The sequence below is a fragment of the Pseudorasbora parva genome, chromosome 5 (genome assembly GCF_024679245.1).
Source record: "Pseudorasbora parva isolate DD20220531a chromosome 5, ASM2467924v1, whole genome shotgun sequence".
Classification (NCBI taxonomy): domain Eukaryota; kingdom Metazoa; phylum Chordata; class Actinopteri; order Cypriniformes; family Gobionidae; genus Pseudorasbora; species Pseudorasbora parva.
The window spans coordinates 32,876,858-32,893,893 of NC_090176.1; the positions used below are offsets into that span (position 1 = coordinate 32,876,858).

The following is a 17,036-nucleotide window of genomic DNA, read 5'->3' on the forward strand; positions in this document are numbered from 1 at the left end:
AGTTTAGTCCAAACTTTTTCTAAACTTTTGTTTTTGTAGTTAATTAAATTTGATACACATTTTGTCTAAAAATAATAACACTTGTTTAAACAAAACAATACATTGATTAATGTTTATTAAATATGAATATAGGCCACTACTGAAATATATGAAGTAGTTTCATGACTTTTATGTGAATGTATAATGTAATGAGTTAGTTATTCATGAAATTCATTAAAATGCTGCATTTACCACTAGTTAATAATTTTAGAACCACCAAAGTAGTACACAATTAATAGTAGGATGTAAGATCTTTAAAGGAGCTTCTTCAAAAATGTTCACTGTCTGTCATTACTAATGTCTAGACCCAGCTGAGAAATCAAGACAAAAGGAACAATAAGAGCATCTGCTCTGGGGGTTCTCATTCATTCCTGTTAGGTATATGATTACTGCTGATGCCAGTATAATATAATAAAATTATACACAGACACACAAAGTAATTTTACAACTTACCTATATTATTCCTCCAATTACCAATGAAAGATCTAGAGACGGATTTTCAATTTTAACTAAATAGAACAGTTTATTTTTGTAGAGACATGCTTGTTTGTTGGTATTTTATTTGGTCATAGGTGATGACAGTCAGAGACAGAATACTTAAGTTTATTAAATACAGCACTTGTGGAATGTACCATAAGACACAGTGTACAGAGAGTTTTCATTGCACCTTTTCTGAAAAGCACATTAGTTTGAGTAACTACACCATTTTGTTCATGTTAATTTTGTGAATAAAATGAACATGATTTAGAGTGGTTTTAGTGTGACATACTCTGGTAAAATAACATTTCTGCTGTAATCAGCTAAATTTGGTTAGTATGTGCCAATGTTGGGTCCATTGGGGAAAAAAAAAAAGTGATTCTTCAGTTTAATACATTGGTAGGGTTTAGGTAAGATATATGCTAATGAATCCTAACTTCAATTCATGCATGTCTTCACTTTAATGGTTATTTAACACTCTGGAGCCAGTCCAGCCAAAGTCACTTATTTAATATAATGTGCAATAGATCACAGAGGTAAACTGATAAAATACACTGGAAAATATTTATCATTATGAAGATAACACACATGCCTAGTTCGGATGAAAGGCAAATGACAGTAACAGACTCGTCAAAAATAAATCGAACTGTTTCCAATGATATATTTTAACAAGAGGTTTGGTTTGATTCTCAACCACACATAACTAGTGCAAATACAATTGGTTCATTCAAGAGAGCTGATATGTGTAGCCAGAGAAAGTCAACAATTTCTACATAAATCACAAACATATAACTAAGAGAAAAAAAACTGATGAGCAGCTAATCAATGTGCATTGTCATTAAATAAAAGGAAAGTAGATATCAGTAAGTGTCGTCAGTGCTTATGTAAAGTGGTGTCGTCTGGGTTGTAGATTCTCTCATTTGTGCGTGTACAAACACACACAGAAATAAAGCCTGGTTTGTCTTCCAAATGGATAAGAGCAGCAGTAGTAACAGCAAAGGCAAAAGCAACATTGAAAGAGAACAAGCACGTGCCGCCACACACACAGTTCAGCTCCACACTGTGTGTGTCTGCACACGTAGCTGACGATTCAAAAGATCTGCTGTTCAAACAGAATCTTTTCAAAGCCTTCAGGTGGAGAATGGTAGAAATCACTGAACTGGCAGTCTATGATGGCACTGTCATCCACTGTGAGAGAACGGATTACAAATATCATTATGAGCGTCATATGAATGGCAAAAACATTTCATAACAGTTTGTCTATGCAAACAGCAGATCATAAATCATGAAAACTTTTACTGAAAGATACATTAAATTACATTGATTTGAAATGCATCATTATTGAATTATTATTTTATATGTTCCCTTCAACAATCAAGAGTGAGTTGGACATTTTGAACGTTTTTTGGGGGGGTTTTTTACCTTAAAGGGATAGTTCATCCCCCAAAAAACAAAAAATTAACAATTGTCATCATTTACTCACCCTTGTGTTGTTCAAAACCTGTATGAATTTCTTCTGCATAACAGACGATATTTTGAAGAATGTTGGGAGGAAACATTAAAGCTCGTTGATTTTTGTGCTCCACAGAATAAAGTCATACAGGTTTAGAAAGACATGAGTGTGAGTAAAAGAGGATTTAAAAAAAAAAATGAAATACTAAAATCACAAAACAAACAGTGGCTGTAGGGAACGGTTGTCCCAGATTTTATTAATAATATAGTATGTGTCATATTTCAACTCTTCAGTATTATATAATATTATATACAGTAGTATATTCCGTAAAATTACTGAAATGTAATCCTGGCTTTTCAGTGGCTGTTACCAAGACTTCTGTATGTGAATCTGGAACACCCTATTCTTCATTGGTTACATGTTAAAAAATAAACATGCTTTTACCCACAGTAGGGTTAAAAGTTGGCAGTTTGTACACTGATCCCGTTCATTTTGCTATTTGTTGATAACACAAGATACTATGGTCGTTTTCAAATCTGAGGGTGATTTAAACTTTCACTCCCTTACCAAGATGGCCACCAAATAAATCAACTTGATCCAATAATTAACATGAAATATAACCTAAAAAACATGTGCATATATAGCAAAAATTATGTCCTCGATCTGTTATATATAAAGAAACAATACACAACTTACCATAAACTATGGGGAACACAGTCCCTCGAATACCTGAGGCTGGACAGTGCATGCTCTTTCCATTCAAGTACAGGTTCAGTTCCACATGATCATAGGTCAGGCCCTAAAAAACAGACACACACACTTACAACCACAAGCAATAATTTTTCTACAGTATTTTCTAGCTGTTTTACACAATGAAGCTATTTATCACAATCCAGAATGTAACCAACCCACAAAAAGAAGAAAAAACATACCACTATATCACCCTCCTGAGGCAGACTATTGGCTGGTAAACGGTTCTTCTCTTCGTTGTTGTGGTATACGGAGCCATCATGTCTGAGTACCAAACTGTGACTGTCTTGACCCAATGGCACCTGGTTCAAATTCACCTTCTGAGTGGCCACACCAATCCCCCAAACACCTGCATCACAAACATCAGCAAAAGTTCATAGGACACACAACATGCATATCATAACTATCTAAAGACCAATAATACTGAGATTTGGGGGGTAAAATTCAAAGGGTCCCAATAGTATGCATGCATGTATGTATGTATACGTATGTATGTATGTATGTATGTATACGTATGTATGTATATATGTATACGTATGTATGTATGCAACCAAAAATGAAAAAGGTTACACTTTAGAATAATGGCCATAAGTTAACTACATTAATTAACATGAACTGCACTTATAAAGCATTTGTTTATGTTTTTAATGTTAATTTCAACATTTACTAATTATTAAAATCTTGTTAACATTAGTTAATGCACTGTGAACTAACATGAACAAACCATGAACAGCTGTATTTTTTATTAACTAATATTAATAAAGATGAACAAAATATAGTAACAAATGAACTGCTCATGGTTAGTTCATGTAAGTTAATTCATTAACTAATGACCATTATTCTAAAGTGTTACCAATGAAAATTGCCAATTCTGTTGCATCTATGTTGTGCGCTCTATTACATGGTAAATACAGTGCAACTCCTGCGTCATCACACGCATGCGTCGTGGTGCTCAAATGAACAGCATCAGCTGCCATAGAACTCAAAGGCACTGCACTATTTAAAACATAAATTTTGTAGCAGGAGACTGACACAGGCTACCGTTTGTCTGCTATGAGTGAGAGATGGAGAGAAGGAGCACTGATGTAAAACCCTACACTCTCTTTAATAATCCGGTTCAGTTGAAAATATGTCACAGCACTGAAGAAAACTCACTTGCTACTTCCGGTTCACTGGGACTTTAACAATGTCTTTACTACCTTTCTGGGCCTAGCAAGAGTTAAATTGCTGTCTATGGGGGTCAGAGAGCTCTCGTGTTTCATCAAAAATAACTTAATTTGTGTTCCAAAGATGAACTAAGGTCTTACGGTTTGGAATGACATGAGGGTGAGCATTAATTAGCCCCCCTCAAGCCTTCCTAGGTGTATGACATTCTTCTTTCAGACAAATCAAATCGAAGTTATATTAAAAAAGTCATGGCTCTTCAAAGCTTAATAACGGCAGTGAATGTTTCTGTTTTTGAAGTCCATAAAAGTGTATCTATCCATCATATAACTGCTCCACATGGCTCCAGGGGGTTAATAAAGGCCTTCTGAAGCAAATTGATGCAATTGTGTAAGGAAACTCACCTCTTTTTTTTCTAAAAATGTTTCTAACTTCTGGCAGACCGTCTTCTTCAGCAAAAGTGTAGCGCCTATCTCAGTTCAAGTGCTTACAGACCAGTCACGCTCATCAGACATAGTGTAATAATTTTGAACTGCGAGAGGCTTTAATGACGGAATTTTCATTGTTTGGTGAACTATCCCTTTAAAGGGGGGGTGAAACACTCAGTTTCAGTCAGTGTCATGTCAATCTTGACACTAAAAATATGATTAAAGTTATTCAACTTATTATACAAATAAAATGTATGAATTAGGTCTTATTTAATTCTATAAACTTAAATACTGATCTGCCAACATTGTTGCTAACTTGCTATATGATAAATTAAACTAAGCTAATAACATTACTGTTTTCTCCAGTACGACTGTACAGCCAAATCTAATTTTGTCGCAATATTATCCTGTTTGACACTGTGAAGCTGCTTTGACACAATCGTGATTGTAAAAGCGCTATATAAATAAAGTTGATTGATTGATTGATTGATCTTGAGTATCTATAGAGTAGCAATGCATCCTGCATATCTCCGAAAAGTCTTTATTTTTTTTATAATTATATAAGAAAGATGCGCTGTTCCGAGTCTTTCCGAAAAAAGCCGAGCGGGTGGGGGCGTATCGTGTGGGCGGAGCTAAATAATGACGAGTGCGCGCCACTGTTATTGTGTTGAGTGCGTCGTAAAGCTGTGTCATCCCCAACAGCGGGAAAAAACTTTATTCAAAATAAAAATATGGCTTTTAATCAGATACAGCCATACATCTATGATCCGGAATCAGACCCAGAGGCTGAAGTTGAACAGGAGCGGCCGTACGGCCCATACAAGCCTGCAGTCTCCCTCTCATTTACTGAAGCTTTCGCGCCTCGATCGCCCCCCGGTGACCGGTCCCAGTATAGCCGCCCCTCTGTGTTTTCTAATGGACGCGAGGCAAACTAAATAATAAAATTACACTTCAAAAATGTTTCCCCAAAGTTAGTTTATGTCACTGAAGGCAGTTATCATCACGATGATTTCATTTCATTTAAAACGTGTTCGTTTTAAAAATAAGTTTACTTTGAGTTAGTTATTTGATGCTATAAAAACGGGGGGTGTGACGTCATGATTGACAGCTGAGACTGACGTCTTCTCTGAGTGAAGTTGTCACTGAGGCACTAACGGACTTTTTTCGAAATTTTTGGGAGCAGATTAGAGCTTTAGCTTTAATTTCTACATTTCCGTAACTGTTTATTTCACACCAACATTATTTATTGTCCTGCATCTGCGAGAGTGTGGGCGGGCTTTTGATATCGCGACTGTACTTCCTGCTCTACTTCCTGCGCTCTACTGCGCAACTCCGGTCCCGAAATCGCTACTGCGCAGACTCGGTCCCAAGATGTCCGCGCCGTGCAAGGGCGCCTGAAAGCTTCAAATCTGCCAAGCGGAAACGGATGATGTCGCGTCGTCCATATTTTTTTACGGTCTATGGGCCCATACAAGGAAATTCCGACCTATTAACGTCAAGTGGACCCATGATCGAAAAAAACTTGCCGAAACTTATGACTAACCGGAAGTAGTATTTTTGACAAAGAAATACTCCCATCAAACGTCCACCTTAACTTTTGAAACTTTGTCCATGTTTAGTATGGGATTCCAAGTCTTTAACAGTGTAAAAAGGTCAGTATGCATGAAACAGCATTTCACCCCCCCTTTAAGGTGAAATCTTGCTCACAATTTTGACGGAGCACTCAACATTTAGCTGTGAAACTTTGTTGTTTCAAAGGGCAAAGTTACTACAGTGTTTGCCCAATAATTAGCAATATATATATATATATATATATATATATATATATATATATATATATACACACATATATATATATATATATATATATATATATATATATATATATATATATATATATATATATACACACATATATATATATATGAACTGATAATGTGAACCCGTGATTAACATGATTTCAAGGCACTCACCCGTGGACTGGATCTTGAACTCAAAATAGCTCTTGTTCTGGTGTAGAGGGGCGTTGGCGAGGCAGGCTCCAGTTCCACAGATCCGCCTCCCACTTTTCACTATGACCACATCCGTCCCTGGGAATAAAAGGCCAAGAAAACTCTCATGACCACACTGCTACAGCACAAGGTATGTATTTCAAAACGTTTTTAGAGATATCTGCAAAAAATGAGTATTAAAGTTAACTCGCTGCCTGGATTCACTCGATTGAAATAACATTAAAACAGACATGGGATCGGACAGCTGTTATACTAGCAACTAGCATCTGATTCAGAGTAGTTGGCTCTACATGACATGGTTGATTACATATTATGAACTTGCACATTGTTCATTTCAAAACAATAGCGGCATTAGTTATTAGTTATTTTGCGTTCTAACCCTTGTTTTTAAGATATAGCATCATCTGCTGGCTTGACATTTCTTCGTCTTAAATTTAATTTGGTGACTTTTTGTGACCCCGCTGAGCAGTGGAAATGACTCTTACCCATGTGATGCGTGTCAAGTTGTACGGTGGGCATATCTTTGAGGGGAGCATGACCCGGTCCGCCATCCCCGCAGCAGCCCAAACAACACGTAAAAACTGCAGCCATTCTAGCGCTGAGATCACAGGAAGTGCAGTTACACACGTCAAACTGAAGAGCGCGCAAGCTTGCAGGATAGAGTGGAAAAAATCCAAAAATTATTATTTCCGACGGCTGGTGATTCTCAAATCACCTCAAGGGGGCGCTTACGGGTTTAGAAAGTCCGCCGAGTACTTCTGGCCTAAAACATTTTACACTACTAAAAATTATTTTAATTAATTCGTGAAATGTATCAGATTTTTTTTAAAGGAAATCCGTCATGCTAAATAGATAAATAAACAATTATCCTGACCAGCGCAGAGAAAAGTGTCAGATAGGTAACGTTAGTGACGCTTGACAGTCGATCTGGACAATAATTTACATCCGTATAAAAATCACACGAAGAAACTTTAATAGTCATTAAATTGTGAAATACACAGTAGGAGGCACATTGGAGAATTATTATTTTGACCGCTAAGCTCCACCAGTTTTAAATGCCGCATTGTACCCAATACCAGAGTTAGTGGGTTTAACATTTATATGACAAGTAAATATCACAATCCAGGCAATGTGCTTACAGTTCAAAAATATTTTTGTTAACTGACCAGAAAAGCTTTGAGATAACACATTGAATTAGATCAGGATAAATTATTTGACTTTTAGGGTGATTCTAGTTTATATTATTTAGTGTACAATAATTTAAAACAATTAATTAAAAAAAGTCTTTCTAGCATTTATCCCATTTCTTTTTTTCATAAAAACAATGACATTTAACATCAAACAGAAATTGGGAGATGCATAAAAGATCTTACAGGGTAAAGTATTCAATTCTACAAATTACTTTTTTCCAGTATGAGAGATGTTTTTATATTTCATCCTGAACCGGCGGTTCGCTTAGACTCTCGCCCTCTCGTGGCCAATTACGTCACTGCACGCGCGCTTTCATCCCTGATTCAACCAATGAGCGCGGCGCCTCGGAAGCCGTTCTCTTCCTGATGGCATGGAAACAGGGGAAGAAAAATCGAGGTCAAAATATTTTGACACGTGACTCTTTAGCGATTGGTTATCGATGCGTCAAGACCCTGACACATGGCACGAGCATATGCGACCAAAGTGGCGTGATGAAGACTCATCCTTGTGGCAGAAAATACGGACGTTCTTTTTTATGGTTGTCTGTGACTGTAAACCATGACTAGTTGTACATAAAAACCACGTAGGCTAGTTATTGTAGTTCACTGAAAAGATGAGTTAGGCGTCTGTGTGCGTAGATGATGGGTAGTGCAAGTATTGACGTAATCTGTAAAGAAACGCTGATCTAGGAGAGAGCGAGCGCTCCACCGCAACAACATCATGCAACGAGGAAGGGATCCTCTGCATTTATTTTTCGCCGCACAAAACGTGTATTCAACTACCCGAGTCTGCAAATACACCATGCTACGTGTATATTATGCTGAATGTGGCATTGAAATGTTTGCCTTTAGCTTCACTGTTCAATAGCTGTCTGTGCGCATTAGTTTGAATTGCCTGACCATGCTGACTTGACCTGAACTAGTTAATTTCCCAATTGGAAAGGGTGAAGTCTGCACAGCAACAAGAGCCACGATTGCGTTGCACACTGCCTAAGCAGCTAGTGCGCTTCTGGTCCAATTGCTGGTGCTTTCTGCCTGCAAAATCTGCCACAACCGTAGTAATACCTTGACAGTTGGACCCGGGCATACCGAGAAACATTTTTTGACAACTCGACGGCGAGGATCTTTTGCTGTTGTTGTTTTGTTTTTTTAAATCAACACAAAGTTATTCCTGCACGAAAAGTTCTCACGTGGGCAATTAAAATGAAGTACGGGTGCATTCAGGAGTCTTCATCATCAGGCAATCTGAACTATATTTGGTTAACCTGCTGTGCATCTTTAGAGAATCGCTTGATATGCACTTTAAAATACTGACTGATCGACGCAGGTGATATTGTTTCCTAACAACTATTTTATTTTATATATATATATATATATATATATATATATATATATATATATATATATATATATATATATATATATATATATATATATAGCTTGCAGAAACTGAAAACTATAGCTTCTACGTGGATGCAGGAAGACCGTTCGGTACCATTAGGCTATGCACCGTCTTGCAATATATTTTTTTTTTTTCCGATGCAAACAAACGTGTGTAGGTTATATCTTGGTTTATTGCGCCTAACGCAGATGGTCATAAAATGACACCGGCCACCCAGTGCTCTAGACTTCACAATCGGAGTGAGGTGCACGAGAAAGCTGGCTAATATGATGAGAGTCCTATTGATGTGTCATGTCCCCGACAAGCTTTCATATGAATGTCTCTTTCCACTCTAGGATACGATGGAGCTCTTGGAGGAGGACCTCACATGCCCAATATGCTGCTGTCTTTTCGAGGACCCGCGAGTTCTGCCGTGCTCTCACAGCTTCTGCAAGAAGTGTCTCGAGGGCATCCTGGACGGTAACCGGAGCGTTGCATGGAGACCCCCGTTCAAATGTCCGACCTGTCGAAAGGAAACCGTGCACAACGGCATAGCTAGCTTGCAAGTCAATTACTCATTACGTGGCATTGTGGAGAAGTACAACAGGATTCGAGTGATGCCGAGGATGTCTCTCTGCCGAGTCCACAGCGGACAACCGCTCAATATCTTCTGCGCCACGGATCTGAAGCTCATCTGTGGGTTTTGCGCCACGACAGGTGATCATAAAGGACACAAGTTTTGCGCGCTTGAGGAGGCGTACGAACGCGAGAAGCTCGCGTTTGAGGACTTGTTTCGCGTTGTTGAGAGCTGGAGGTGCGCGGAGGTGCATTCGTGCCTGGAATCTTTAGAGGGAGCTAAGAAGAAAGCGCTTGAGAGGGTCTCGCGGGACGCTGATGGAGTCTCAGAGTACTTTGACAAACTCCTGCGCACGCTGGACCACAAACGGAGCGAGATTCTGTCGGACTTGGAGACTCTGAAGCTCGCGGTCATGCAGACCTTTGACCCTGAGATCAACCAGCTGCGCTCAGCGCTCGAGGAGCAGCGACGCGCGCTCAACATCGCTGAATCCTTCCGTTCGCTCTCCGACCCTCTCACTTTCCTCCAGCAGATGCAAGACTTTAGAGAAAAGCTGCGCGTCATTCGGGGAACGCCACTGCCATCGCGGACTGACGTGGACGTGGGTTTGCTCGGCCTGCAGAGCTTCGACGTGAAGGAATGGGACAGGGTGCGTCTCGGAGAGGTGGACAAGCTGTGCGCCCCCTACGAGAGCAGCGCGTACCTGACTTCGCTGCCCCCTGCTGCCGCTCCGCGCTTCTCCCGTGTGATGTGGAGAGTTGTTCTGGTTGTATGTGCGTGTCTTCCCGCGCTGAACTTCCTCCCATCGGACTGTCTCGCTTTGAGCTTTCAGGATAAAGTGGTCGCACTCAGTGGCTTTTCTCTGCCAGGTCCTGGAGAGATTGTGCGCTGGTTCGGGTTCTGCTGGAAAGAAGCGGCTGCGATCTGCACACTACTAACAGAGCTGTGTCGGAACTGTATTTTGGACCTGATAAACACAACATCAGATTTCATCAGCTGATTTTGTAACTCCATTCCTTAGGTACTTTTTTTATGTACTACAATGTGCCATCCAGTACATTTGGAAATATTTAGTTTTAGAATTTGTAACAAAAACAGTTAGCTTTGCGTTTTAAAATTGCACTGATTCTGTCTACTGGTTTTAAAATGGAAATACAAGTGTGGATGGGTCGTGGCTTACTAATAGGACAACATTCCCTTTTAAAAAATTAATTAATTTAGCATACAGCTTGATTGAATCAATTATACGGGTTTGGAAGTTAAGACAAAATAAAGAGGAATACTTATTCTGACTGTGCATTGATAAATTTGAGCTCTGTTAGTTATCTGGATACTCAAGGTTAAACGTTACATAATGTAAGACATTGTTCACTTACACTGTTAACTTAGAGAAGGAACTTGCATATTGTTGTTGATTTAATTCATATCATTGCATTAAAGCATTTGACATTGAGATAAATTTGATATACAGTGCCAAAACAAAAGTTTATCTGCACATGGCTAATGGAACGCATTCATATTTTCTTTTTAGTTGGGTGGTGGAGATTTGGGGCAGTTATTTTATATAGTATATTAGGCCTATATTTTTATTTAAAGACCAGAGCTCAATGTCTTTGTGAGGTCTATAATTTCATCCAACAGAGGCATGAGATGTGCAAGACTTGAAGTCAGGACTTTTGAGAAAAAAGAAAAGGAGGAAGGTATCCCCGTTTTTCCCACTGTTTAAACAGGAATCCTGAGAGATTCTCGGACGACTGTGTTCTGATATGACGTCACCGCTGAAGCCCTGCGCACGTCACCGAACATATATTTAGCCGACTGTTGCCAGGCGAATTGGGGATGAAAAGTGAAATTACCTACTTTAACCTACTTTACCAAATAAAACCTTACATAATAGTAAATTGAATAAAAACAAAATTATTAATATACATTTTCTAAATAAAAGAAGATTGCATTGCCGACAAATAGGAAGCCCTCTCTGAAATGGCGCCATTTAATTCCAGTTCTTTGATTTTCTCTTTTTAACAAATGTCTTGAATAATAAATGACACTATCTTGCACCAGTAATGTTATTATTTTATGGGGAAAAGGGCAGCACGTGTCACTTATTTTTGCTTCAAACGTTTTGTCTTTCTGTGTTTAATGTTTCGAATGATTCAGTTGATTTTATAATTCGTTTTGTCAATAGGCTACTTGTCTCTTTAAGTAACTGACTCTGCACTAAAAAGTTATATTTTGCATGTTGTGGTTTTCGATTATCTTTGTAAAGTTAAAAATTGTTATAGGGACTTTATTCTAATAAATGTACCTCCATACATGTATAGCCTATATACTATTTAGTTCTGCTTATTTCTCTTAAAATTGGTGTCAAATTAAATGCACGGCATACGTCTGCAATGACTTTTTGAAGCCGCAAAAAAGGCTTTAGTGTCTGTATCTTTAGTAAAAATGCATTTATGTTAATTTATTGCAGAAAACATGCATTTGCAAGTGATAAACGTCTACTTTTGAAAATAACTGAATAGCTTAGACCAGATAGGCTACACGACTTAATATATTCACCGTTTAAATTTAAGTTATTCATTTCATGATGGTGTATTTTCACAATAAAATAAAACAACCTTACATGATAACGGCAAACGGAACATCAGCATTTAGGTTATCAAAAGCAGTATGGATATATGCATCAAAGCTCCAGGGGAACGTGTCATGGTTGTCGGACAAGGAAAATAAATAAAATACATAGGTACTGTATTTTATACCAAAAATCCATAGATTAAGCTAAAAATTCATTCTAACATCTAAGACACTAAAAAGGACAGTAAGCTATTGAGACTTTAATTGCATTATTTTGTCTATAGAATTAAAGCGTGACGATCGGCAGATATGCACAGAAATTTTCGAGAACTGTAAGAATTGATCTGAATCAACCAAAGTTGCCCCTAGATACACACACACACACTTATTAAAAAAAAAAAAAAAAAAAAAAAAAAAAAAAAAAGGCGGACTTGGTACTTCCAAACACCCATAACGGTAGGCTAATTAATACAGGTCATGCAAAACCAGTTTGATCACAATTCAAATTAAGCACGCGCACGCACACACACACAAAACGTGTAAACTAGCTTTGTCGAATAGTTAAATAAATAAATAACAATTTAAATAGGCTATAGCCTATGTAATTTTGACCATACTAGGATATGAGCACATAATAGGGCTTCTCCAATGCATGTCTAATAATAGCCTATATTACACAAAAGTCTAAATAAGTACATAAGTAAACACGTAAAACAGCATATATTTGGATCGGATTCAAATACGTAGCCTAGCTTATTTAATAAAATCACTTACAAATCCGTCCTCATATGAAATCGTGATTTTGTTAAAGAGAGGATTTTGGGCTGCGTGATAGAAGCATGATGCACAGTAAAGGCGCAATTTTATTTTTAAACTTCCATTAAAATTGTTAAAATGTGTAGCCCGTTTTGCCATTGTCAAATATATTAAAAATCAGCTCTACAAAACTGCGTTTTTTTTAATCATCACAGCTGTGTTGACCAGCTTTAGTTCATATCTAAAAGCATCATATGACTAAAACGAAGTATCAGAAGATTAAATCGACATGTGTCAGAAGTGGTCGTGTTACGAGTTAAAGGCAACAACGGTTTAAGTGCTGGCCAATTAAACAGACAATAAAACGTCATTTCTTTATTGCCAAGGATACCAGATGTGATAAAATCAGAGGAAAACACACTACTCGGACATGAAAAGGCAGACGCATTTATGCGTATAAAAGGTTCCTTTGGAAAAGTCCCCAAAGTTATCCTATAATACTTTCATCCCGGCAAATACATAATTTCTCAAAATAAAGGGATATGGCAAGATCAAAATGTGTCAGATTTAGCCTGCTTATAATTGGGTCTTTCATTTTATTGCATAAAATGGCGGAAATTTCAATGGCATTTCAGTTCTGCATTTCGAGATACTGCCTTTTTATTTTTTTTAGGCTGACAGACCAATATTGCTAATGCAGTATTTAACAAAAATCGTGAACTTAGTCTATAGGTAGTCACGTAAGGTTAAATAATCAACGACCTGTACTGTTAACACGAAACGACATGTAATTTACAACTATCGGGAATAGGCTACTGAAAAATGACTGGGCCATAACAGAATTTCGTTGAGCGATAAGCTTTTAAATATTAACGTTATATAAGAATGATATGCTACGCATGCGTAAACTCCAGCACGAAAATGGAGACATTTGCCTCCGTGTTAATATCTCGTGCATTGCAATTACCGGAATAATCCACCTAAATGGCTAAAAACTTGCTTATTGTTTATTAATGGGAAAAAAGGCTATTTGGAGTCAATTGTGTTAGTTCAGTGTAAATCACCAGAAATTAAGAATACTTTAAAAGATATGAATTCACGTCACATCTCTCGTTTAAATCACAGTATTTAAACACAGCAGAGCAGAAAAGCGACCACAAAAGAGATATTTCATTTGACAACAGTTGTTACCTTTGAGAAAGAAAAAAAAAAGAAAAGAAAAAAAAGCGTTACAAACAAGGCATTGACAAACGTGGACTAACTACGTCAAAATGAGTATTCGACAGGAACGTTTCTCTCATATTTTTTTCCTTCAGTTTTATTATGCATTTGCATTAACACAAAAAAACGCAACAGTACATTTAAGAAAATAATAGTGATTTCAGTTGTAATATTTAATGAAGAAAAGGATACAGGGTATATTATATTTTACATTATATTTTTTACATAGGCTAAATGAAAACTATGTAAACAAACATAAATACAAATTGATTTTGCATGAACATTATAAAGGGGGAAAAAGCAACATTAATTAGAAAGAAAAAAAGTAACTTCTCAAACAAAACTAAACTCTGCATCTGTCTTTACCTTTGACAGTTCAGTTCACTCCAGTGAGGCCGAGTGTCCTCCTGACTTCTCTATGTTGGATTGATGATTCAGTCCATGCAGATATTTCAGTACCTGTGAGTCAGCTACTACCTGCACCGGCTAGGCCCTGGTAGCTGTGATAAAAAGATGACGTGCATTTGTTGCTTGGTGACTTCTTGCTTCAGCAGCACGAGCAATATTGGAGGCATTGGCCAAGGAGTAACTCCAATATTTACATGCTGCTAAAGCAAAACAACACACACGCGCACACACACACATAATCTCTCTCTCGCTCTCTGCCTGCGTAGGTCCCAGGAATTGATGCTGCAGCACATCATGGCCTGCATCTCTGTATCACCACAAACCATTCTGTGCTGCTACACCATCACCTAGAGAGGGTCCCTCTCTCTCAATCATGCACTCACACCATCGGCAACATGACCAAGCACTGCCGGAATCACAGCGAGTGACTCCTCTCCTCCCTCTCTCTCTCTCTCTTAGCAGGGCTTGAGGCATTCCAGGACTCCATCTGAAACACAGGAGAGAGGAGGATGCTTGAGTGAGAACATACACACAGCAGCTGGACGTGATGCTGTCAGTTTGCAGTAAAATATTTCAGTGTCTCCAACTGTGTTTGCCTGCAATCCATTTGCATACAATAAAATAAGTGTCAGTGTTACACGTGTGCAAGATCTGGTAATGTACAATGAAGTTTTCAGAAAATACATACTTGAGTATATATATGCCTATTTGTAAAAATAAAATAAAAAAACTAAAAAAAACTATACTTTAACACGATAGCATACATTAAGAGTAATGTATACTTTTCACAGATTAACAAACAATGCATCGATTTTTTGCACTTCAGTAAAATAGCACCTCTAAATCAATACTAATGTTATGGGACGATTATGGGTGAATCATCATTCCCAGTGGGTCCTAAGGGCACAAGAGATGACTGAAAAAAATGTTAAGAATTACAAAAGATTTAACATTTTTATTTTACAACAATCTCCATTCTGATTTTCTACAGGCTGGAGATCACTGCAGACATCTCTCGGCAACTATCCTGCACTATACTAAAACCTGTCTTCTGGCTACTCCAAAAAAATATTATACCAAAGGAAACAAGCAACTAATATTGTCTTCAAGACCAGACTGGATTTATCCTTCAAGATTGTGATTCAGCACTGACAACTTCCTGCCTTATAGTCATCATCAATAGTGGGAGCCGACCTACCACCAGCTTCCCAAAGTGCTGTCCCACAACAGAATACATCTCTCATGCATTCACTATCCAAAACAAGATATCTCTACTTTCTGAATCAACCAGAAAGTGCTCTGTGCCTTATGTACAGTTATGATAAAAAAAACCTAATGTTACTGTTTACCAAATCAGAGCTCAAGTGAAACATTAACATTTGAATTTAAAAAAATAGAATTGATTAAAAAAAAAGGCAAATATAACCAATATAAGCTTTTTCTCTTACACACAAGATTTCTTAAGACTTAGAATTTAGTAAAAGTAAAAGATTTTGAATTTAATTCTACTTTAAGAAATTGTTGAATTGTACATCAATTGTTTTCATGCCTGCTATGTACTAGACACAGTATAGATGATCACATATATTCTGATCACAATTAAAAAACCTAATTGTTTGCATCTTGGTTAGTATATTGACATTTATTAATTATATTAGAAATATTAACTGAAGCATCTGTTTATTATGGGCATTGAGGTGTAACACTGATACCAAGGTGATGACCTGACTAACATTACTATGGAATTTGGGTCAATGATCCAACATGTTTTCACAGCCAAGAAACAGCCAGTGATAATTCTACAATATTTGTATATAATGTCTAGCTCTTGATGAATTCACTGACTTGTCTTTTTTTCTTAATCATGTAAAAAAAAAAAAAAAAGTGTAGGAGATTTGTAAACAAACAAGAGTATAAGATTTCCCCCTAATTAGTCAGGTCGTTTTTATTTTTCCCTCCAACAAATGCCTAGTTATGATCTCCCAAGACTGACAGGAAGACAACTAGACCATCTCACACAATAGAGCCAATACTAGAATATGCTGTAAAGAGCCTATGGCCTGCACTTGATATTGACAGCAAACTTGTAATTGCTTCTAAACAAGAGCTGGCATCTGAATTTTCCCCCCAACATTTACTTGAATTTACATTCAACAGAGACAAGAAATAAAAAATAAAAAAACACTACAGACACTACTAATGAATTTACACTTTCACAGAAACTAAAGCCAAACCACTACTGCCTTAGGAAGCAGTGAATTCAATACCATTAGAGACAAAAGTAATATTAAATACATTTTTTTAAATAATTTTTTGCTTATGCAAATAACCTTTGTGTAGACCTAAAGCAAAAACCTCATTGCTTAAGTTAAGCCTTGATACCATAATAGCTTGCCAAATGTTGAAAGTGTCATTTACTGGGTATATAGCGCCTAAATTGCCAAGTTGTTGTAAAAAATTGTTTTTCTCTTTAAAAAAAAAATTAACAACACAAATTAAAGTGCAGATTATTACCTTGAATTGATGTCTGGTTTCTGAATTCTAACATCACAACTAGGCAAATTCTGGAAGAACAAAAAAAGGAAGACATTACAATACTAGCT

The 17,036-nt window shown here is 37.3% G+C and overlaps 2 protein-coding genes across 7 annotated transcripts; one reads left to right on the forward strand and one right to left on the reverse strand.

Moving 5' to 3' along the window:
- Positions 1-582: 582 nt before the first annotated feature.
- spryd7b (SPRY domain containing 7b) lies at positions 583-14,701 on the reverse strand. Its single transcript, XM_067443921.1, has 6 exons — positions 14,392-14,701; positions 6,809-6,972; positions 6,285-6,401; positions 2,902-3,068; positions 2,666-2,768; positions 583-1,704 (listed from the first exon to the last, which is right to left on the reverse strand). Exons 2-6 carry the CDS (start codon positions 6,912-6,914, stop codon positions 1,607-1,609), a joined length of 591 nt encoding a protein of 196 aa, XP_067300022.1. The 5' UTR covers positions 6,915-6,972; positions 14,392-14,701; the 3' UTR covers positions 583-1,606.
- On the forward strand, positions 6,336-16,054 carry trim13 (tripartite motif containing 13). 6 transcript variants are annotated; one of them, XR_010905032.1, is made up of 4 exons: positions 8,932-9,159; positions 9,251-10,492; positions 14,893-14,985; positions 15,425-16,054. XR_010905032.1 is itself a non-coding variant. In XM_067443917.1 (3 exons), exons 1-2 carry the CDS (start codon positions 9,115-9,117, stop codon positions 10,469-10,471), a joined length of 1,266 nt encoding a protein of 421 aa, XP_067300018.1. In that variant the 5' UTR covers positions 8,932-9,114; the 3' UTR covers positions 10,472-10,492; positions 14,700-14,838. The 6 variants fall into 6 exon arrangements, 4 of the variants coding, with proteins under 4 accessions (XP_067300019.1, XP_067300020.1, XP_067300021.1 ...); XR_010905033.1 differs by having other exon boundaries at positions 14,893-14,950; XM_067443917.1 differs by lacking the exons at positions 14,893-14,985; positions 15,425-16,054 and adding an exon at positions 14,700-14,838.
- Positions 16,055-17,036: the final 982 nt, after the last annotated feature.